The following is a 23481-nucleotide window of genomic DNA, read 5'->3' on the forward strand; positions in this document are numbered from 1 at the left end:
TCCTATCATTCCAACAGAACCCTTTCCTCCCTGATTCCTTTCATTCCTTTAACACCATATTGTCCCTTAATTCCAGGAAGTCCCTAGTTAAGAAAGATATCAACCCATAATGTATACCAATTATTACTAATTTACAAGAGATCCATTTTGACCTGGAAGTCCTATGGTTCCTTTGTCACCAGTGTCTCCTTTTATACCATCATCACCCTACACACACACACACACACATAATAAAGATAATATAGAGAAAATTATGTATCAACAGATAACATACAGGTATTCCTTTGTCTCCTTTCATACTAGGTGGTCCAGTCATTCCAGGAGGACCCTAGAACATTTTTGTATAAATATGTATTACATGTGACCAATATTACTGTTAGTCCTTGTCCACCTTGGTGACCTGGTACACCATTAATACCTGATGGTCCCATATGTCCTCTTGTACCCTAATATTAAAATTATATTATTAAATATTACATTATACTAATATCAACCTTTGATCCTGTCAATCCTTGTGTTCCAGGTGATCCCATATTTCCATTACTACCATTTGATCCTGGTACTCCCTAATGACAGAGAATCCATAGATGTTCATAATACAGAATATTTACATCTGCTCCACGTGGTCCATGACATCCAGTCTTTCCATTATCACCATGTTTTCCTCTGTCTCCTTTTAGGCCATTTGTACCATTGTCTCCTTTTATTCCTTTAATTCCTTTCATTCCAATGGTCCCATTCATTCCTATCATTCCAACAGAACCTTTCCTCCCTTGATTCCTTTCATTCCTTTAACACCATATTGTCCCTTAATTCCAGGAAGTCCCTAGTTAAGAAAGATATCAACTCATAATGTATACCATTATTACTAATTTACAAGAGATCCATTTTGACCTGGAAGTCCTATGGTTCCTTTGTCACCAGTGTCTCCTTTTATACCATCATCACCCTACACACACACACACACATAATAAAGATGAAATAGCCAATATAGAGAAAATTATGATAGTTGTATCAACAGATAACATACAGGTATTCCTTTGTCTCCTTTCATACCAGGTGGTCCAGTCATTCCAGGAGGACCCTAGAACATTTTGTATAAATATGTATTACATGTGACCAATATTACTGTTAGTCCTTGTCCACCTTGGTAACCTGGTACACCATTAATACCTGATGGTCCCATATGTCCTCTTGTACCCTAATATTGAAAATACACAATTAAATATTACATTATACTAATATCAACCTTTGATCCTGTCAATCCTTGTGTTCCAGGTGATCCCATATTTCCATTACTACCATTTGATCCTGGTACTCCCTAATGACAGAGAATTCATAGATGTTCAAAATACAGAATACTTACATCTGCTCCACGTGGTCCATGACATCCAGTCTTTCCATTATCACCACGTTTTCCTCTGTCTCCTTTTAGGCCATTTGTACCATTGTCTCCTTTTATTCCTTTAATTCCTTTCATTCCAATGGTCCCATTCATTCCTATCATTCCAACAGAACCCTTTCCTCCCTTGATTCCTTTCATTCCTTTAACACCATATTGTCCCTTAATTCCAGGAAGTCCCTAGTTAAGAAAGATATCAACTCATAATGTACACCAATTATTACTAATTTACAAGAGATCCATTTTGACCTGGAAGTCCTATGGTTCCTTTGTCACCAGTGCCTCCTTTTATACCATCATCACCCTACACACACACACACATGTAATAAAGATAATATAGAGAAAATTATGTATCAACAGATAACATACAGGTATTCCTTTGTCTCCTTTCATACTAGGTGGTCCAGTCATTCCAGGAGGACCCTAGAACATTTTGTATAAATATGTATTACATGTGACCAATATTACTGGTAGTCCTTGTCCACCTTGGTAACCTGGTACACCATTAATACCTGATGGTCCCATATGTCCTCTTGTACCCTAATATTGAAATTATATTATTAAATATTATATTATACTAATATCAACCTTTGATCCTGTCAATCCTTGTGTTCCAGGTGATCCCATATTTCCATTACTACCATTTGATCCTGGTACTCCCTAATGACAGAGAATTCATAGATGTTCATAATACAGAATACTTACATCTGCTCCACGTGGTCCATGACGTCCAGTCTTTCCATTATCACCATGTTTTCCTCTGTCTCCTTTTAGGCCATTTGTACCATTGTCTCCTTTTATTCCTTTAATTCCTTTCATTCCAATGGTCCCATTCATTCCTATCATTCCAACAGAACCCTTTCCTCCCTTGATTCCTTTCATTCCTTTAACACCATATTGTCCCTTAATTCCAGGAAGTCCCTAGTTAAGAAAGATATCAACTCATAATGTATACCAATTATTACTAATTTACAAGAGATCCATTTTGACCTGGAAGTCCTATGGTTCCTTTGTCACCAGTGTCTCCTTTTATACCATCATCACCCTACACACACATACACACACATAATAAAGATGAAATAGGCAATATAGAGAAAATTATGTATCAACAGATAACATACAGGTATTCCTTTGTCTCCTTTCATACCAGGTGGTCCAGTCATTCCAGGAGGACCCTAGAACATTTTTGTATAAATATGTATTACATGTGACCAATATTACTGGTAGTCCTTGTCCTCCTTGGTAACCTGGTACACCGTTATTACCTGATGGTCCCATATGTCCTCTTGTACCCTAATATTGAAATTATATTATTAAATATTATATTATACTAATATCAACCTTTGATCCTGTCAATCCTTGTGTTCCAGGTGATCCCATATTTCCATTACTACCATTTGATCCTGGTACTCCCTAATGACAGAGAATTCATAGATGTTCAAAATACAGAATACTTACATCTGCTCCACGTGGTCCATGACATCCAGTCTTTCCATTATCACCACGTTTTCCTCTGTCTCCTTTTAGGCCATTTGTACCATTGTCTCCTTTTATTCCTTTAATTCCTTTCATTCCAATGGTCCCATTCATTCCTATCATTCCAACAGAACCCTTCCTCCCTTGATTCCTTTCATTCCTTTAACACCATATTGTCCCTTAATTCCAGGAAGTCCCTAGTTAAGAAAGATATCAACTCATAATGTATACCAATTATTACTAACTTACAAGAGATCCATTTTGACCTGGAAGTCCTATGGTTCCTTTGTCACCAGTGTCTCCTTTTATACCATCATCACCCTACACACACACACACACACACATAATAAGATGAAATAGGCAATATAGAGAAAATTATGTATCAACAGATAACATACAGGTATTCCTTTGTCTCCTTTCATACCAGGTGGTCCAGTCATTCCAGGAGGACCCTAGAACATTTTTGTATAAATATGTATTACATGTGACCAATATTACTGTTAGTCCTTGTCCACCTTGATAACCTGGTACACCATTAATACCTGATGGTCCCATATGTCCTCTTGTACCCTAATATTGAAATTATATTATTAAATATTACATTATACTAATATCAACCTTTGATCCTGTCAATCCTTGTGTTCCAGGTGATCCCATATTTCCATTACTACCATTTGATCCTGGTACTCCCTAATGACAGAGAATTCATAGATGTTCATAATACAGAATACTTACATCTGCTCCACGTGGTCCATGACATCCAGTCTTTCCATTATCACCACGTTTTCCTCTGTCTCCTTTTAAGCCATTTGTACCATTGTCTCCTTTAATTCCCTTAATTCCTTTCATTCCATTTGTCCCCTTCAGTCCTATCATTCCAACAGAACCCTTTTCTCCCTTGATTCCTTTCATTCCTTTAACACCATATTGTCCCTTAATTCCAGGAAGACCCTTACAACAACAATAATAATAACATATATTTTCTGATTATACTCACAAGTGTCCCCCTGTTACCAGGAAGACCACTAGTCCCCTTCTTACCATCATCACCTATTGTACCATTATCACCCTATATTTGGATGATAGTAGATCAGATAAGCTGCTAGTATGCATCATATGTACCTTGTCTCCTTTTGGTCCAATACTACCTTTAGCTCCTTTTGTTCCTGCAAGACCCTACACAAACAAAGAATTAAAAACAGCCCTAACATAATTAAAACACACAGGTTTTCCCTGTTGTCCTAGGTGACCTGGTATACCATCAGTTCCATTTTGACCTCTTATTCCAAGTTCTCCCTGTTGAAATTATAATTAACATAATAATTGTCAGAACATACTGGTTTGTCTATGTCTCCTTTCATTCCAGGACCTCCTACAGGTCCTCTTGTACCTTTATCTCCAGACAGACCCTATATAAGATAGGAGGAATAATTTAATTAAGTGAATAATAATTTACTTTTATTCCAGGATCTCCTTTTATTCCTTTCATACCAGTCTCACCTTTCTTTCCGACACATCCCTAGAAACAATTTTTAACCAGTAATTTAACATGATAACCTCACTTTGGGTCCTGTGCTACCATTTTTCCCATCATAGCCTGATATTCCTTGATTACCAAGGAGCCCAGTATCACCCTAAAACAATAATAGACATAACAGTTTACTTTACAAATTAAATAAAACAAACCTTTGGCCCAACATATCCTGTTGGTCCAGGACAACCCTCCTTTCCCTAAAAATATTAAGATAAATGAATCTAGTTAATTCTATTAACCTGAGATTGAACTCGAATTTTGATCCTCTATAAAAACAAAATAAAAAGTAAATAAACAAACAGTCATTGTATCAGGACTAACTGGACAATCCTTAATTGCTAATGTTTTGATAGTTGATAATATCATCTCAGATACCTGAAATAAAAACAATATAACAAGTATACACAATAGCTAACTATAAAAATACCATTGGCATTGAAGAAGGAGATGCTGTTTGAAATATCGTAACATTTCTAGTTGTATTAGTTCCATATAGCAAGTTTGGTAGATCAGCAGAAGTGATTTGATAGCAGTCAGCATAGACAGTAATTGTATAGCCATACTTAATACTGAACCCAATGCTTAGATAATTACCCATTGATGCAGGGAGTTGAAACTTAACGGGTGATTGATCAAACAGTTTCACACTCAGAATTTTGTTGTTCTGTGCATCTTTCTCAATATCCACTTTGAGAATGTTACCAGAATAGGAAGACCATTGAAGAATATTACCACTATAGTTACTATCAATTTGACAGAAGAAAGCACAATTGCCAATTCTTTGGCTCAATTCAATCCATGAACTATCTTGAGCAATAAGAGTAAATGGATGAGACAACTTAAATGCTTGACTTCCTACAGGTCCGGGGACTATGCTCACTCCATTGCCAATTCTATCTTGCAAATTTGTGAGCTGAAGCAGATTCAGTGACACTACAAATTATATAAACATTATAGTATTATATACACAATGAATAAGTTAATCTTACCATCTTGGCACTTTGATAATGTAAAGCATGTTGATAGAATGAAAATTGCAGTTAATGCATAACAATATGAACTCAGTCCACTAGTAGATGCCATGGAAACTTTAGACAGAAATTAACTCTAAATTATTGAAACATCTACAATTTGAAATCACATGCTACTTGCACTGCACTCTAACAGAAATAATGAGGTTTGGATTTATCAAGTTATAATATAAACATACATTTGGTTAGATAAACCACAAGGCAGCCTCCCTTTGTTCAAAGAGGGGACTATTCTATAAGGTGTTATGGTAAAAGTAACAGTGCTGATGTAAAGATAGTTGTCAAACATTACAAACACACACACACACACACAGCGTTATTGAATTGATTACATATAGTCTCTCAAGTATGACTTGCTGTAAAATTTAAGATAAAATATTTTAAGAGAAAAACAATTCATTACTTCATGGATATCATTTAATTTGTGGAGTACAAACCATTTCAAAGATTACTAGTAATGTAAATACAAATCAAACTCTAAAATTAATATTATAAACATATAAAACAATGCCAAATGTATTGTAGAATGACCTACATTTATTTATAAATACTAACTATAATATACTCTATAAACATATCTATTCACTATATTTTGTAAAAATGTCTTTATTATATATAGATTAATATCACACAAGATCATACATTTATCATTTCTCTTAAACTTTGTGGAACTTGTTTATGCCTTTCCTTTGTCTCATTTAGCAATAATCTGATATACAGTTTATAGAGAATGTGATAAGTATTAATTTTTAAAAGATTTTCCTAGTCATGATCAATGTTGTTTTAGACATTTTTTGAATATTTCCCTTTGATGTTATAAGAAATATGAGGTATTTAGAGCTCAAATGTTCATGAACATGAGGGTATCATGTATCATTATTATCATTGTCATATAACAAAAATATTTTGCTATTGACTTTGCAAGACTTTCTATTAAAAGCTATATTCTGTTGCCAATCATTGTTACAACAACTGGTAATTCTGATAGAACAGAGCTCTCGCTTTGTTGCTGTTACTCTCCGAGTTTCACGCGTTATGCGATCATCAGGACAGCTGAATGCATCTGTTGGTTGAGCGTCGAGGTGTTAACTATGTCTTGTCCCTTGAGAACTGTGCTAAATAGTATTTGTTTTCATATCGGCACTTTGAGACGAGTTTGGACCTTTTGTTAAGGGTGGTGGTTTTGGTCGGCGTTGATAATAGAGAGTTTTTCGGTTAGGCAAAGGTTTTGCACCGATTTGTTGTGTGGAGGCCCTTCGGTTTATTGACAGGTAATTTTGAATTCCTCACCTTTTCTTCAATTGCCAAACATACTTCGATAGTTCGTGCTATTTTGGAAACAGCACGGAACTATCGAAGTATGTTTGGCAATTGAAGAAAGAAGTGAGGAATTCAAAATTACCTGGTCAATAAACCGAAGGGCCTCCTAAACACAACAAAGCGGTGCAAAACCTTGCCTAACGAAAAAAACTCTCTATTATCAACGCGACAAAAACCACCACCTTTAAACAAAAGGTCCGACCTCGTCTAAAAGTGCCGACCCTGAAAACAAGTAGTACTATTTAGCACAGTTCTCAAGGGACAAGACAATAGTTAACACCTCGATGCGTCCCTATTAATAAAGATATCAACTCATAATGTACACCAATTATTACTAATTTACAAGAGATCCATTTTGACCTGAAGTCCTATGATTCCTTTGTCACCAGTGTCTCCTTTTATACCATCATCACCCTACACACACACACACATAATAAAGATGAAATAACCCATACTGAGAAAAGTATGATAGTTTGTATCAACAGATAACATACAGGTTTCCTTTGTCTCCTTTCATACCAGTGGTCCAGTCATTCCAGGAGGACCCTAGAACATTTTGTATAAATATGTTATCACATACTAACCAATATTACTGGTAGTCCTTGTCCTCCTTGGTAACCTGGTACACCATTAATCCTGATGGTCCCATATATCCTCTTGTACCCTAATATTGAAAATACACAATTAAATATTATATTATACTAATATCAACCTTTGATCCTGTCAATCCTTGTGTTCCAGGTGATCCCATATTTCCATTACTACCATTTGATCCTGGTACTCCCTAATGACAGAGAATTCATAGATGTTCATAATACAGAATACTTACATCTGCTCCACGTGGTCCATGACGTCCAGTCTTTCCATTATCACCACGTTGTTCCTCTGTCTCCTTTTAAACCATTTGTACCATTGTCTCCTTTAATTCCTTTAATTCCTTTCATTCCAATGGCCCCATTCATTCCTATCATTCCAACAGAACCCTTTCCTCCCTTGATTCCTTTCATTCCTTTAACACCATATTGTCCCTTATTCCAGGGAAGTCCCCTAGTTAAGAAAGATATCAACCCATAATGTATACCAATTATTACTAATTTACAAGAGATCCATTTTGACCTGGAAGTCCTATGGTTCCTTTGTCACCAGTGTCTCCTTTTATACCATCATCACCCTACACACACACACACACACATAATAAAGATAATATAGAAAATTATGTATCAACAGATAACATACAGGTATTCCTTTGTCTCCTTTCATACTAGGTGGTCCAGTCTTCCAGGAGGACCCTAGAACATTTTTGTATAAATATGTATTACATGTGACCAATATTACTGTTAGTCCTGTCCACCTTGGTGACCTGGTACACCATTAATACCTGATGGTCCCATATGTCCTCTTGTACCCTAATATTAAATTATATTATTAAATATTACATTATACTAATATCAACCTTTGATCCTGTCAATCCTTGTGTTCCAGGTGATCCCATATTTCCATTACTACCATTTGATCCTGGTACTCCCTAATGACAGAGAATCCATAGATGTTCATAATACAGAATATTTACATCTGCTCCACGTGGTCCATGACATCCAGTCTTTCCATTATCACCATGTTTTCCTCTGTCCTCCTTTTAGGCCATTGTACCATTGTCTCCTTTTATTCCTTTAATTCCTTTCATTCCAATGGTCCCATTCATTCCTATCATTCCAACAGAACCCTTTCCTCCCTTGATTCCTTTCATTCCTTTAACACCATATTGTCCCTTAATTCCAGAAGTCCCTAGTTAAGAAAGATATCAACTCATAATGTATACCAATTATTACTAATTTACAAGAGATCCATTTTGACCTGGAAGTCCTATGGTTCCTTTGTCACCAGTGTCTCCTTTTATACCATCATCACCCTACACACACACACACCATAATAAAGATGAAATAGCCAATATAGAGAAAATTATGATAGTTGTATCAACAGATAACATACAGGTATTCCTTTGTCTCCTTTCATACCAGTGGTCCAGTCATTCCAGGAGGACCCTAGAACATTTTGTATAAATATGTATTACATGTGACCAATATTACTGTTAGTCCTTGTCCACCTTGGTAACCTGGTACACCATTATACCTGATGTCCCATATGTCCTCTTGTACCCTAATATTGAAAATACACAATTAATATTACATTATACTAATATCAACCTTTGATCCTGTCAATCCTTGTGTTCCAGGTGATCCCATATTTCCATTACTACCATTTGATCCTGGTACTCCCTAATGACAGAGAATTCATAGATGTTCAAAATACAGATACTTACATCTGCTCCACGTGGTCCATGACATCCAGTCTTTCCATTATCACCACGTTTTCCTCTGTCTCCTTTTAGGCCATTTGTACCATTGTCTCCTTTTATTCCTTTAATTCCTTTCATTCCAATGGTCCCATTCATTCCTATCATTCCAACAGAACCCTTTCCTCCCTTGATTCCTTTCATTCCTTAACACCATATTTGTCCCTTAATTCCAGGAAGTCCCTAGTTAAGAAAGATATCAACTCATAATGTACACCAATTATTACTAATTTACAAGAGATCCATTTTGACCTGGAAGTCCTATGGTTCCTTTGTCACCAGTGCCTCCTTTTATACCATCATCACCCTACACACACACACACATGTAATAAAGATAATATAGAGAAAATTATGTATCAACAGATAACATACAGGTATTCCTTTGTCTCCTTTCATACTAGTGGTCCAGTCATTCCAGGAGGACCCTAGAACATTTTGTATAATATGTATTACATGTGACCAATATTACTGGTAGTCCTTGTCCACCTTGGTAACCTGGTACACCATTAATACCTGATGGTCCCATATGTCCTCTTGTACCCTAATATTGAAATTATATTATTAAATATTATATTATACTAATATCAACCTTTGATCCTGTCAATCCTTGTGTTCCAGGTGATCCCATATTTCCATTACTACCATTTGATCCTGGTACTCCCTAATGACAGAGAATTCATAGATGTTCATAATACAGAATACTTACATCTGCTCCACGTGGTCCATGACGTCCAGTCTTTCCATTATCACCATGTTTTTCCTCTGTCTCCTTTTAGGCCATTTGTACCATTGTCTCCTTTTATTCCTTTAATTCCTTTCATTCCAATGGTCCCATTCATTCCTATCATTCCAACAGAACCCTTTCCTCCCTTGATTCCTTTCATTCCTTTAACACCATATTGTCCCTTAATTCCAGGAAGTCCCTAGTTAAGAAGATATCAACTCATAATGTATACCAATTATTACTAATTTACAAGAGATCCATTTTGACCTGGAAGTCCTATGGTTCCTTTGTCACCAGTGTCTCCTTTTATACCATCATCACCCTACACACACATACACACACATAATAAAGATGAAATAGGCAATATAGAGAAAATTATGTATCACAGATAACATACAGGTATTCCTTTGTCTCCTTTCATACCAGGTGGTCCAGTCATTCCAGGAGGACCCTAGAACATTTTTTGTATAAATATGTATTACATGTGACCAATATTACTGGTAGTCCTTGTCCTCCTTGGTAACCTGGTACACCGTTATTACCTGATGGTCCCATATGTCCTCTTGTACCCTAATATTGAAATTATATTATTAAATATTATATTATACTAATATCAACCTTTGATCCTGTCATCCTTGTGTTCCAGGTGATCCCATATTTCCATTACTACCATTTGATCCTGGTACTCCCTAATGACAGAGAATTCATAGATGTTCAAAATACAGAATACTTACATCTGCTCCACGTGGTCCATGACATCCAGTCTTTCCATTATCACCACGTTTTTCCTCTGTCTCCTTTTAGGCCATTTGTACCATTGTCTCCTTTTATTCCTTTAATTCCTTTCATTCCAATGGTCCCATTCATTCCTATCATTCCAACAGAACCCTTTCCTCCCTTGATTCCTTTCATTCCTTTAACACCATATTGTCCCTTAATTCCAGGAAGTCCCTAGTTAAGAAAGATATCAACTCATAATGTATACCAATTATTACTAACTTACAAGAGATCCATTTTGACCTGGAAGTCCTATGGTTCCTTTGTCACCAGTGTCTCCTTTTATACCATCATCACCCTACACACACACACACACACACATAATAAAGATGAAATAGGCAATATAGAGAAATTATTATCAACAGATAACATACAGGTATTCCTTTGTCTCCTTTCATACCAGGTGGTCCAGTCATTCCAGGAGGACCCTAGAACATTTTTTGTATAAATATGTATTACATGTGACCAATATTACTGTTAGTCCTTGTCCACCTTGATAACCTGGTACACCATTAATACCTGATGGTCCCATATGTCCTCTTGTACCCTAATATTGAAATTATAATTATTAAATATTACATTATACTAATATCAACCTTTGATCCTGTCAATCCTTGTGTTCCAGGTGATCCCATATTTCCATTACTACCATTTGATCCTGGTACTCCCTAATGACAGAGAATTCATAGATGTTCATAATACAGAATACTTACATCTGCTCCACGTGGTCCATGACATCCAGTCTTTCCATTATCACCACGTTTTCCTCTGTCTCCTTTTAAGCCATTTGTACCATTGTCTCCTTTAATTCCCTTAATTCCTTTCATTCCATTTGTCCCCTTCAGTCCTATCATTCCAACAGAACCCTTTTCTCCCTTGATTCCTTTCATTCCTTTAACACCATATTGTCCCTTAATTCCAGGAAGACCCTTACAACAACAATAATAATAACATATATTTCTGATTATACTCACAAGTGTCCCCCTGTTACCAGGAAGACCACTAGTCCCCTTCTTACCATCATCACCTATTGTACCATTATCACCCTATATTTGGATGATAGTAGATCAGATAAGCTGCTAGTATGCATCATATGTACCTTGTCTCCTTTTGGTCCAATACTACCTTTAGCTCCTTTTGTTCCTGCAAGACCCTACACAAACAAAGAATTAAAAACAGCCCTAACATAATTAAAACACACAGGTTTTCCCTGTTGTCCTAGGTGACCTGGTATACCATCAGTTCCATTTTGACCTCTTATTCCAAGTTCTCCCTGTTGAAATTATAATTAACATAATATTGTCAGAACATACTGGTTTGTCTATGTCTCCTTTCATTCCAGACCTCCTACAGGTCCTCTTGTACCTTTATCTCCAGACAGACCCTATATAAGATAGGAGGAATAATTTAATTAAGTGAATAATAATTTACTTTTATTCCAGGATCTCCCTTTTATTCCTTTCATACCATCTCACCTTTCTTTCCGACACATCCCTAGAAACAATTTTTAACCAGTAATTTACATGATAACCTCACTTTGGGTCCTGTGCTACCATTTTTCCCATCATAGCCTGATATTCCTTGATTACCAAGGAGCCCATATCACCCTAAAACAATAATAGACATAACAGTTTACTTTACAAATTAAATAAAACAAACCTTTGGCCCAACATATCCTGTTGGTCCAGGACAACCCTCCTTTCCCTAAAAATATTAAGATAAATGAATCTAGTTAATTCTATTAACCTGAGATTGAACTCGAATTTTGATCCTCTATAAAAACAAATAAAAGTAAATAAACAACAGTCATTGTATCAGGACTAACTGGACAATCCTTAATTGCTAATGTTTTGATAGTTGATAATATCATCTCAGATACCTGAAATAAAACAATATAACAAGTATACACAATAGCTAACTATAAAAATACCATTGGCATTGAAGAAGGAGATGCTGTTTGAAATATCGTAACATTTCTAGTTGTATTAGTTTCCATATAGCAAGTTTGGTAGATCAGCAGAAGTGATTTGATAGCAGTCAGCATAGACAGTAATTGTATAGCCATACTTAATACTGAACCCAATGCTTAGATAATTACCCATTGATGCAGGGAGTTGAAACTTAACGGGTGATTGATCAAACAGTTTCACACTCAGAAATTTTGTTGTTCTGTGCATCTTTCTCAATATCCACTTTGAGAATGTTACCAGAATAGGAAGACCATTGAAGAATATTACCACTATAGTTACTATCAATTTGACAGAAGAAAGCACAATTGCCAATTCTTTGGCTCAATTCAATCCATGAACTATCTTGAGCAATAAGAGTAAATGGATGAGACAACTTAAATGCTTGACTTCCTACAGGTCCTGGGACTATGCTCACTCCATTGCCATTCTATCTTGCAAATTTGTGAGCTGAAGCAGATTCAGTGACACTACAAATTATATAAACATTATAGTATTATATACACAATGAATAAGTTAATCTTACCATCTTGGCACTTTGATAATGTAAAGCATGTTGATAGAATGAAAATTGCAGTTAATGCATAACAATATGAACTCAGTCCACTAGTAATGCCATGGAACTTTAGACAGAAATTAACTCTAAATTATTGAAACATCTACAATTTGAAATCACATGCTACTTGCACTGCACTCTAACAGAAATAATGAGGTTTGGATTTATCAAGTTATAATATAAACATACATTTGGTTAGATAAACCACAAGGCAGCCTCCCTTTGTTCAAAGAGGGGACTATTCTATAAGGTGTTATGGTAAAAGTAACAGTGCTGATGTAAAGATAGTTGTCAAACATTACAACCACACACACACACACACAGCGTTATTGAATTGATTACATATAGTCTCTCAAGTATGACTTGCTGTAAAATTTAAGATAAATATTTTAAGAGAAAAACAATTCATTACTTCATGGATATCATTTAATTTGTGGAGTACAAACCATTTCAAAGATTACTAGTAATGTAAATACAAATCAAACTCTAAAATTAATATTATAAACATATAAAACAATGCCCAATGTATTGTAGAATGACCTACATTTATTTATTAAATACTAACTATAATATACTCTATATAACATATCTATTCACTATTATTTGTAAAAATGTCTTTATTATATATAGATTATATCACACAAGATCATACATTTATCATTTCTCTAAACTTTTGTGAACTTGTTTTATGCCTTTCCTTTGTCTCATTTAGCATAATCTGATATACAGTTTATAGAGAATGTGATAAGTATTAATTTTTAAAAGATTTTCCTAGTCATGATCAATGTTGTTTTAGACATTTTTTGAATATTTCCCTTTGATGTTATAAGAAATATGAGGTATTTAGAGCTCAAATGTTCATGAACATGAGGTATCATGTATCATTATTATCATTGTCATATACAAAATATTTTGCTATTGACTTTGCAAGACTTTCTATTAAAAGCTATATTCTGTTGCCAATCATTGTTACAACAACTGTAATTCCTGATAGAACAGAGCTCTCGCTTTGTTGCTGTTACTCTCCGAGTTTCACGCGTTATGCGATCATCAGACAGCTGAATGCATCTGTTGGTTGAGCGTCGAGGTGTTAACTATGTCTTGTCCCTTGAGAACTGTGCTAAATAGTACTTGTTTTTCATATCGGCACTTTGAGACGAGTTTGGACCTTTTGTTAAGGGTGGTGGTTTTGTCGGCGTTTGATAATAGAGAGTTTTTCGGTTAGGCAAAGGGTTTTGCACCGCTTTTGTTGTGTTGGAGGCCCTTCGGTTTATTGACCAGGTAATTTTGAATTCCTCACCTTCTTTCTTCAATTGCCAAACATACTTCGATAGTTCCGTGCTATTTTGGAAACAGCACGGAACTATCGAAGTATGTTTTGGCAATTGAAGAAGAAGGTGAGGAATTCAAATTACCTGGTCAATAAACCGAAGGCCTCCAACACAACAAAGCGGTGCAAAACCTTTGCCTAACCGAAAAACTCTCTATTATCAACGCCGACAAAACCACCACCTTTAACAAAAGGTCCGAACTCGTCTCAAAGTGCCGACCAATGAAACAAGTAGTACTATTTAGCACAGTTCTCAAGGGACAAGACAATAGTTAACACCTCGATGCTCAACCAACAGATGCATTCAGCTGTCTGATAACGCGTGAAACTCGGAGTAACAGCAAAGCAAGAGCTCTGTTCTTTTGTCCTTCAATTCTGGTATATATATATATATATATATATAATATATATATATATATATATATATATATATATATATATATATATATATATATATATATATATATTATATATATATATACATACATACATACATACATACATTATATATATATATTATATACATATATACATACATACATACATACATACATACATACATACATACATACATACATAATATATATATATGTATGTATGTATGTATATATATATATATATATATATATATATATATATATATATATGTATGTATGTATGTATGTATGTATGTATGTATGTATGTATGTAGATATTAGAAAGATGATTACACTTTGATCATCCCTTCAAATTGATAATTGTAGTTGACATTTTAATATATAATATGTAAAAGCTGGCCAGCTCAATTTAAGTGATGCCATAATCGATACCACTTTCACTGACTTGAACAGTTAGAAGGTTGTTACTTTTCAACTGAGCTGCTTTGAGGTTTGTCGGATGCGGATGCGATTGAAATGTTACCTAATTGACCATGTCTGGGTTAAATAATCTTGATTTTAAAATAATAAGTTAAGTATAATATCCAGACTTCAGACTGACTAGGAATGAATGTGAATGGGTTTAAATAGTGAACTTAGTGGTCTCATGATTAAAACAATATGATTGGTTAATGTAGCGTGGGAAAATAAAATACAATGAATATGATTGGTCGTTTAAACAATGAATCTGATTGGTCCATTATTTATTGATCATAAACTTCCTCCATTTGATCCACTAGCTCACTTTTGTCACAAGGTTATAAAAGTAAAACAACCTCTGTCTTCATTTTGATCATACTAATTTTTATGTAAAAATTATTTGGAAATTGTGATTTTGTTTTCCAATGAATGATTATTAACTTAACAATATTCTACTGTCAGTTATATAGTAGTGGCTGATCATAAAGTGTTGTTAACTGTTTTCTTTCAACAACAAAATGTGGTTTCAACAAGATAGATTTGTTATGTTAAGACATTTTAATTTTGAGCTGGCCAACAAGTTTTCAAGCTATCAACATATTTTAAGATGGGCTAAATTTACAATCAATCTTTAACATACACATACAAATATTAAACATTGACATCATGTGGTGTTATTATCTACCTCTTTGCTCTTATTATACTTTCTTCAGGCTAGCTATGGAGACTTTGATACGAGATGCTAAGAGAAACAAGATGCGAGCTGATAGAATGGGAGCTACAGGATGGTTAGTTCTATGTCACTAGCTAGTTTGATTAAGTAGATCTATATTATTACTTGTCATAGGTATGACCACCCACGTCCTAAAACTAATCAGCGCTTTGCTAAAGCAGTTGTAAAATCAGCTATATTGGGTAATACTATGAAAAGTAAACAGAAAAGTTCTCAATATACATGGCTTTTGCTGTCTTAGCCATCTTGTTGACATGTACTGTTAGACTGAATAGACACATATATAATTTGATGACGTCATCTATACTCTGTGTTTAAATTTAAGAAGACATGTTTTGTACAAGTTCATAGTTTATACTGAAAATGAAATTTTTTTGGACATTGACAGTTAATGTTATGGGAATTGACTATATTAGTATTACATTGTTGGTCTGTTTGATTGGTTTATAAATTATATAGCAAATGATATGAATTACTAGTTAACCTAACAAATATTATATATATAATTAGTAAAACGAGTATTACTTGTTTAGAATACTAGAATTTTTCTCTTTTTTGTGCCAACAATTAACTTATTTAAATCCACTTCCATATCTTTATATTCTGACCCATTTGATTGAGTTGTTTCAACATCTCTTTTACAGCGAGTGTCAGTTTCTTCATAATTACATGTATGTTTTATCCATCCAACTCTAGTAATATATACATAGAGACTTTTGTTGTCAAGATTGAGTGCTATAGTGCCATGTGGATAGACTGTTTCTATCTTGACATAGATGTGTTTCATTCTGAAAGATCTATTATATAGATTGAAATTGTATCATGTCCTTCTTCATATTACTGATTGCTTACCAATGCATTCATTCCTGGTGGACCTGGTAGGCCTTTTTCTGCCAATGTCTCCTTTTGGGCCAGGATGACCTGGCATTCCTTTTGGGCCAGGTAATGGTTCACCTTTAGGACCTGATGGGCCTTTCTCTCCTTTGGTACCTTTATTTCCTGGAAAACCTTGTCTACCTGTAGTGATCAAAGACATTAATTTCATGTAACAGTAATATGATTATCTTCCTCACCTGGTGGACCTAGTTTCACCTTTAGGTCCAATTATTGTACTATTATCTCCATGCAGTCCTTTATCTCCTTCATCTCCCTTTTCTCCTTTCTCTCATTCCATACCCTTAGGTCCTGGTGGACCTGTAGTCAAATTAAAACTAAGTGTATGTTATTGAGAAAGAATTACTAACCAATATCTCCTTTCGTGCCTTTATTGCCTATCATTCCTTTTGGTCCAGTAAGTCCTAGGGGGCAAGCTTTCCAGGTAGCCTATTATGTCCTGGAGGGGCTTGTGGTCCAACAGGCCCTTCTATGCCTGTTAGAATTTCTTCTTATATGATATTAAATTATTGTGGTTAAACATACCAGTGCAATTTCCAGACAGTCCAATGTCTCCTTTAGATCCTTTCATTCCCTTTTCACCCTTTAAAATTTCAGTTATACATAATTCAATGCTGTAACTAAACATATACCTTTGATCCTGGTTTTCCAGTATTTCCTATAGCTCCTGGAGAACCTTTAATTCACCTTTCATTCTAGGTGGACAATCTCTTCCTTTCATTCCTTTTTCACCTGGACTATCTTTTTCTCCCTTTATTCCATCTGTTCCATTCCTTCCAGGTTGTCCCATTTCCCTAGGAGACCTCTATCTCCTTTTTTGCCATATTTGCCAAAATATAAAACCTTAAATCATTGTTTCATGGTTACTACACTGACCTTTTCCTGGTACTCCTGTCCTTCCATTTTCTCCTGTAAACCAGGATTTCCTGGTGTTCCTTTAGCTCCTTTAGTACCCTGGTTTTCCAGCTCATCCAGGAATTCCAGGGATGCCATCTTTACCAGGTATTCCCTTTTTCTCCTTTAGTTCCATTAAGCCCTGATTTTCCTTTTTGACCTTTCATGCCAGTATCACCCTTTTGTCCCTTTAAACCCATATCTCCTTTCACACCCTATAAAATATCTTATACAGCCAGAGACATTATGAATGTTAACCTTTGTCCCTTTGTCTCCTTTTTCTCCTTTATGACCTTTTTTCCCCTTTTTTCCAGGAGGTCCACTACATCCTGATAGTCCATCTTTACCTGGTATTCTAGCTTGTCCTTGTGTGCCATCTTTACCTGGTGGTCCTATATTTCCTTTGTCACCTTTTAGTCCTCTGTCACCCTGTTATTTTGATATGTAAAGACTCATTTAATATTATCAAATTACTTCATCTCCTATATAACCATTTAGTCCAATTAATCCTTTCTCTCCTTTAAAATGTCCTCATTCATAATAAGTCACATAAATTGTTACATTTTTACTTTATCTCATGTATCACCAATTGGACCAATTTCTCCTTTTTGTCCTTTATCTCATTTTTTCACCCTGTTATATAAATATTGAATAATGACTTTAAAAATACTTCATGCTAAAGGAAATTATTACTTTGTCTCCTTTGTCTCCAGTAGGACCTATATTTCCTTTAGGTCCTACTTCACCCTTTTGACCTTTTGTTCCCTTTAAACCAACAGATATATATTATAATTTGAAATAATTATACATGTAGCTTACATTACTTCCTTTTGGACCAGGTTGACCCATATTTCCTTTTTTTCTTCTTTTCTCTCCCTAACAAAATAATAAATAGCTACATGGCTGTACAAATATATATACCACTTACTATTACTTTCATTGATCCACTATTGCCTTTTGACCCCTTCTCTCCTTTGTTACCCATATCTCCTTTTATTCCCTATATCATTACAATCAAGCAGTGCTGAATGATGTTCACAACATACCTTTGGTCCTGTGTCTCCCTTTTCTCCTTTTGTTCCATTATTCATTGTAGCTGATAATGAATCTGTTCAATGATTTCAGCAATGTAATGAGACCAAGATGATCTTTTCTATTCTAACAAATTAACTGAACTATCATTTGGATGGTTAACTAGTATTATAGCTACCCTCATTTCAGGCTTTTGATTCAAATACCCTACCTAATTACATTAGACCTCTGACCTGGTTCAAGATGTTTCAAGATTGTTGGGTAGTTGGAGTGATACCTCATAAATAGCAGAAATTACTGAAAACTATATAGAAACAGTTCTAATTACTTATGTTGAACATACAATTCCTTTGAAGGCAAGCTTGAGACAGATGTGGGTATATTGTCTGGTCTTAATGATATGGTCGAGATAGGAGGAATTCAGCAAAACCATTGTTAATCTGTGATTATACTTACTGTGATCTATTCATCTGTACTTGTGTATAGAAGTGTAATAACAGTACAATAATTGTACTGTTATTACACTTCTATACACAATTGTGACATGATATAATATAATCAAGTGATCATGAGGTTATCTTTATTTACATTTAATCTGTCTCTATCAGTATTCAGGTATTTTCAAAGTTAACTTTATAGAAATATTATAGAGACATTACACAAAGACAAAGAAAACTTTTGTAAACAATCCAAAGAACCTTTATAACCTGTATTATAGTCATTCCTAATATACTGCCCCAATCTCTGTCATATTTTGAATTTCTAGTATATGACTATATAAATCAGAGTAAAGATGTTAAAAATAAAAATTACTTAAGTGCAGACCTCTTACTAATAATTAGCTATGACTGTAATTAAGTAGATAAATGAGTGTTGCCTTGTGACTTGGTACATCCAAATGTCAAATCATGAGTGATATTATCATTATGGGAGTTGACATTATGGACTGAACCCACCCTGTGGTCTACTGAAATAATAAAGTCATATAAATTAATGGTTTATGGTTAAGGAATCATTATTAAATTTTGGTTTATAATGGGTCATCTGACTGCTGAAAACAGACTTTGTCAATATGTGCGCAGCAGGCTTGGGGTCAAATACATGAGTATTGTATTTAGCTGTATTTAAATACTTTTTTTGAGTATTTGTATTTGTATTTGTATTTTGAACTTTTGAACAGGAAGTATTTGTATTTGTATTTCAAATACTTCATGAAATCTTCAAATACTCCCTTTTAAATTGTTTTTTTCTTCTGCATAATTATGTGTAAGATCTATGGACACCTATAAGTACCAACAGGTACACTATCTGTGAGATAGGATTAATGTCGCCTAATCAACAAAACATTTGAAGAACGTATGTTTATTAGATGCAATCAATAATTTGTAATTAGTTATTACATGTAAAAGCAAATAATGGGGAGGTTCTGGATAGTACAAAGACGTATTTTAAAAGTATTTAAATACTTTTCAAAGTATTTGTATTTGTATTTGAAATACACTCCTGCTAGAAGTATTTGTATTTGTATTTTGTATTTCATATTTTTGAGGGTATTTGTATTTGTATTTAAATACTTTTCAATGTATTTTGACCCATGCCTGGTGCGCAGTGTAGTTTATAGTCTACATGAAGGACAAGTTGTGATAGAGTACCAGATTGTACAGTTTGCACTAATTCCTCGACATCAGTTTCTAGTATACTATTGTCCCATATCACCATTTTCTTTAGTGTAGTGTTAGTAACAGTATTTCCTTAAGAGATGGTAATGTCTGAGATAAAGCTGTACAGTTCTCAATTTTAAGGTTATGCAGACTGGTGTTTTTTTGTTAAAACTCATGAGAAGGTGATTCAGATTGTTTGGAGTAATTTTACAGGACCCGAGTTTTAGCCTCTGCAAACAGCAATGCTCACTTTGTAATGTCTTGCTTAGAAGTGAAGTGGATGCTTCATTTAATGTAGAAAAATCCAATTCTAATATCTGGAGTCTGCTTACAAGGACATTAAGTAAATTCTCATCAGTTGACTGCTATCACTGGAACGTGTTCGAAAAGCCATAGTTTAAAATGTTTTAATGATTTACATAGTGACAATGGGCGACAAAGTAATTGACTGCTATCTTCTGAATCCTCCAAAGAGTTATCCTGGAGATATACAAAAGCCAAATAAAGAGTTTCTAAAGAGAGCAATTGAGGAAGAGACAAATAAGGTGACTCCAACTATGTGATGAGTTTTTAGATGAAATAATAGTCACTTTACGTAATGAAGGATAATATGTAGCAACTTGTACTAGAATATCAGTATGAGAAGCACCAAATGTTAGCTTGCCACATAATTGTAAATCTACAAGCTCTTGTGTGTAAGGATGAAACTTTGGCAAAACCTCAATACACTGTGAGAGTTGATCCCAAGTATCCAAAACAAGTCGTGATATGTGTCCTCCATTTTTAGGTGTATCTAAATAATGTAAGCCAGTTGCTAACATACGCAATGTTGTGGTTTATGAGTGTGGCCAAAAAAGTAGATCTCCCAGTACGATTGTGGTGAACTACAAGAAATGCAATAACCTGTTACTACTGCATCTAGTGTTGTGTTTATAACAGGCTTAAAGCAACCAGAAGAGAATAACTTGAAAACTAACTCTGGTGACTGTGCTTCAAATAGGACTTGACAAAGACCAGGATTGACAGAAATGACTGTGTCAAATCATTACTGATTTTTGTTATGCTAAGAAGAGAGCAATCTAAGCCTTCTAGCTTTGTGAGACCTGAAAGAAACAGCAAAACAGGCCAGTGTATGACAGAAGCTGAACCAAAGCTGGAAGATTGTTCTTCAATGCTAACATTGTTTGTGACAATAAATTCAGTCAGTGGGAATAAATGTGGTTTTGCAAGAAGCTCTTCCAACTGTTCTGGTATCTTAGACCAGTACAGAGCTGCTAAGTACTCGTGTAAAGTAAGATGAACAAAACTGTAAGATACTCTAGCATCTTGGTCAACGTAGAGTTCATCTACTCTTTGTATCAAACCTAATGACTCACATGGAATGTCATCAAAAATATATTGTTGCTTTTCAATTCCTTCTGCAGCCAGCTTGGCAAGTTGCATCAACTGTTCATAGATCTTCTCAGGCAGATCGTTCAGTTTCTGACTGATTCACGGTCCTTGTATTCAACATGCTCATCCATATAACACCTCAATAGAGTTGTAACACTAAAGATGTATATAACTGAGTCAATGTTTTAGGAGAAAACCCCTTCTCTCTTCTCCAATTAGCTCGAAAACAATTTCAATAATAAGGCCACAGTGTAAAGGAATGTACATAGCTACTGAGCAAAAGGATGAGAAGAGAGATAAAATTTAAATGCTTCAAGTAGTGCAGGATTATTTTCTAAAGCTACTAGCATGTAATTATTAATGTCTTGCTTTCCAAATCCCAATATTTCAATATGTTGGTCAATAGACTGGATAAATTCATCTCCTAAGAGTTGAGTGGAGATAGGGCGACTAGTTACCAGGAGTGTAGCTTCTGTCAGGACTTCACGGTTAAGAATTTTAAAGAGAACAATGAATCATATGGAGCATGATACTTTGAAATCTCATCATAACCATCAAAGAGAATCAGCAAGTCAGCTCCATTAGTAGACATCAACTCATCACAAATTTCTTTTTGAACAAGTGGATCAGGATAGTAAAATAGGTCTGAAAAAACACTTCGCTTCACGAACCCGTTTATCTCTCATTCGCACTAGCACCACTAGAGACCACTCCTGAAGAAATAACCCTTCACTCCATTTCTGACACAAATGCCAAGACAATGTTGTCTTTACCAACACCAGGTGCACCTTCAATTAAAATGCTCCGAGCTTTTAGCTCCACTGAATATACCAATTTCCTCAATAGTCAATGGAGATTTTCTTCTGAGAATTTGATCTACCTTACCGTGAAGTTGAAGAAGAATTGATGGTTCACCTTCGTGATTGGTTTCAATCTCTTTATGTACTAAAGCTAAGTTGATGTACTTTTGAGTGTGGAAACGTAGAACATGACTTTTAAAATAGTTGGGAAATTTGTTTTTTATAATAAGATTTAAGATAGTTAGCATATGTTTGAAGAGCAGCAGTGGGAATGATGGGTTTAGGACGTGCGTGTGAAGAGTGTGACATCTCAGTAGCAGAGCTTCTTCCTGTTAGGGAAGATGTTAAATTTTCAATACCATAGTAAGTAGCTTGAGATTTTGCGTCATTCCTAACACGATCTATCTGCTCTATGTACCATGAAGCAAGAGTATTATCAGTGGCCATTTTTCTGTTAGCAGAATTATAGACTGTAATAGTTTTTCTGGCTGGATACTTGTGTCACGTGAAGACTGAACAGGAATTTGTAAAGTACTGGATTGGACAGTGACAGTAACTGAAGAGGAGGAGGGGTGTCAGTTGTACTGACGATCTTTAGTGACACAAAGTGTTGACTTCAAAGTACAGGTACACTTTTTTATAATCTACAGAAAAAGACTATTATCAAAAATCACATATAAAAAATCGCTTGTAATTTATTTTTAATAGCTCATTACACAATCTGATGTTCTACTAGTGTACTATATGCTATACTAACAGTACATAGGAC

General features: G+C 34.8%; 1 protein-coding gene across 1 annotated transcript; it reads right to left on the reverse strand.

Annotated features, from left to right (window-relative positions):
* Positions 1-5: 5 nt before the first annotated feature.
* Positions 6-17926, reverse strand: LOC121392685 (collagen alpha-1(IV) chain-like). The gene is made up of 22 exons (XM_041523791.1): positions 17810-17926; positions 16892-17056; positions 12171-12224; positions 11717-11770; positions 11331-11546; positions 10723-10791; positions 9904-10039; positions 9084-9262; positions 8601-8672; positions 8200-8288; positions 7674-7810; positions 5059-5345; positions 4441-4512; positions 4001-4054; positions 3614-3829; positions 3480-3568; positions 2861-3038; positions 2108-2323; positions 1447-1582; positions 1174-1201; positions 612-789; positions 6-83 (listed from the first exon to the last, which is right to left on the reverse strand). The coding sequence occupies exons 1-22, from the start codon at positions 17924-17926 to the stop codon at positions 6-8; spliced, it is 2820 nt and encodes a 939-aa protein (XP_041379725.1).
* Between the last annotated feature and the right edge of the window lie 5555 nt (positions 17927-23481).

This window comes from Gigantopelta aegis, unplaced genomic scaffold (genome assembly GCF_016097555.1).
Source record: "Gigantopelta aegis isolate Gae_Host unplaced genomic scaffold, Gae_host_genome ctg4286_pilon_pilon, whole genome shotgun sequence".
NCBI classification, from domain to species: Eukaryota; Metazoa; Mollusca; class Gastropoda; order Neomphalida; family Peltospiridae; genus Gigantopelta; species Gigantopelta aegis.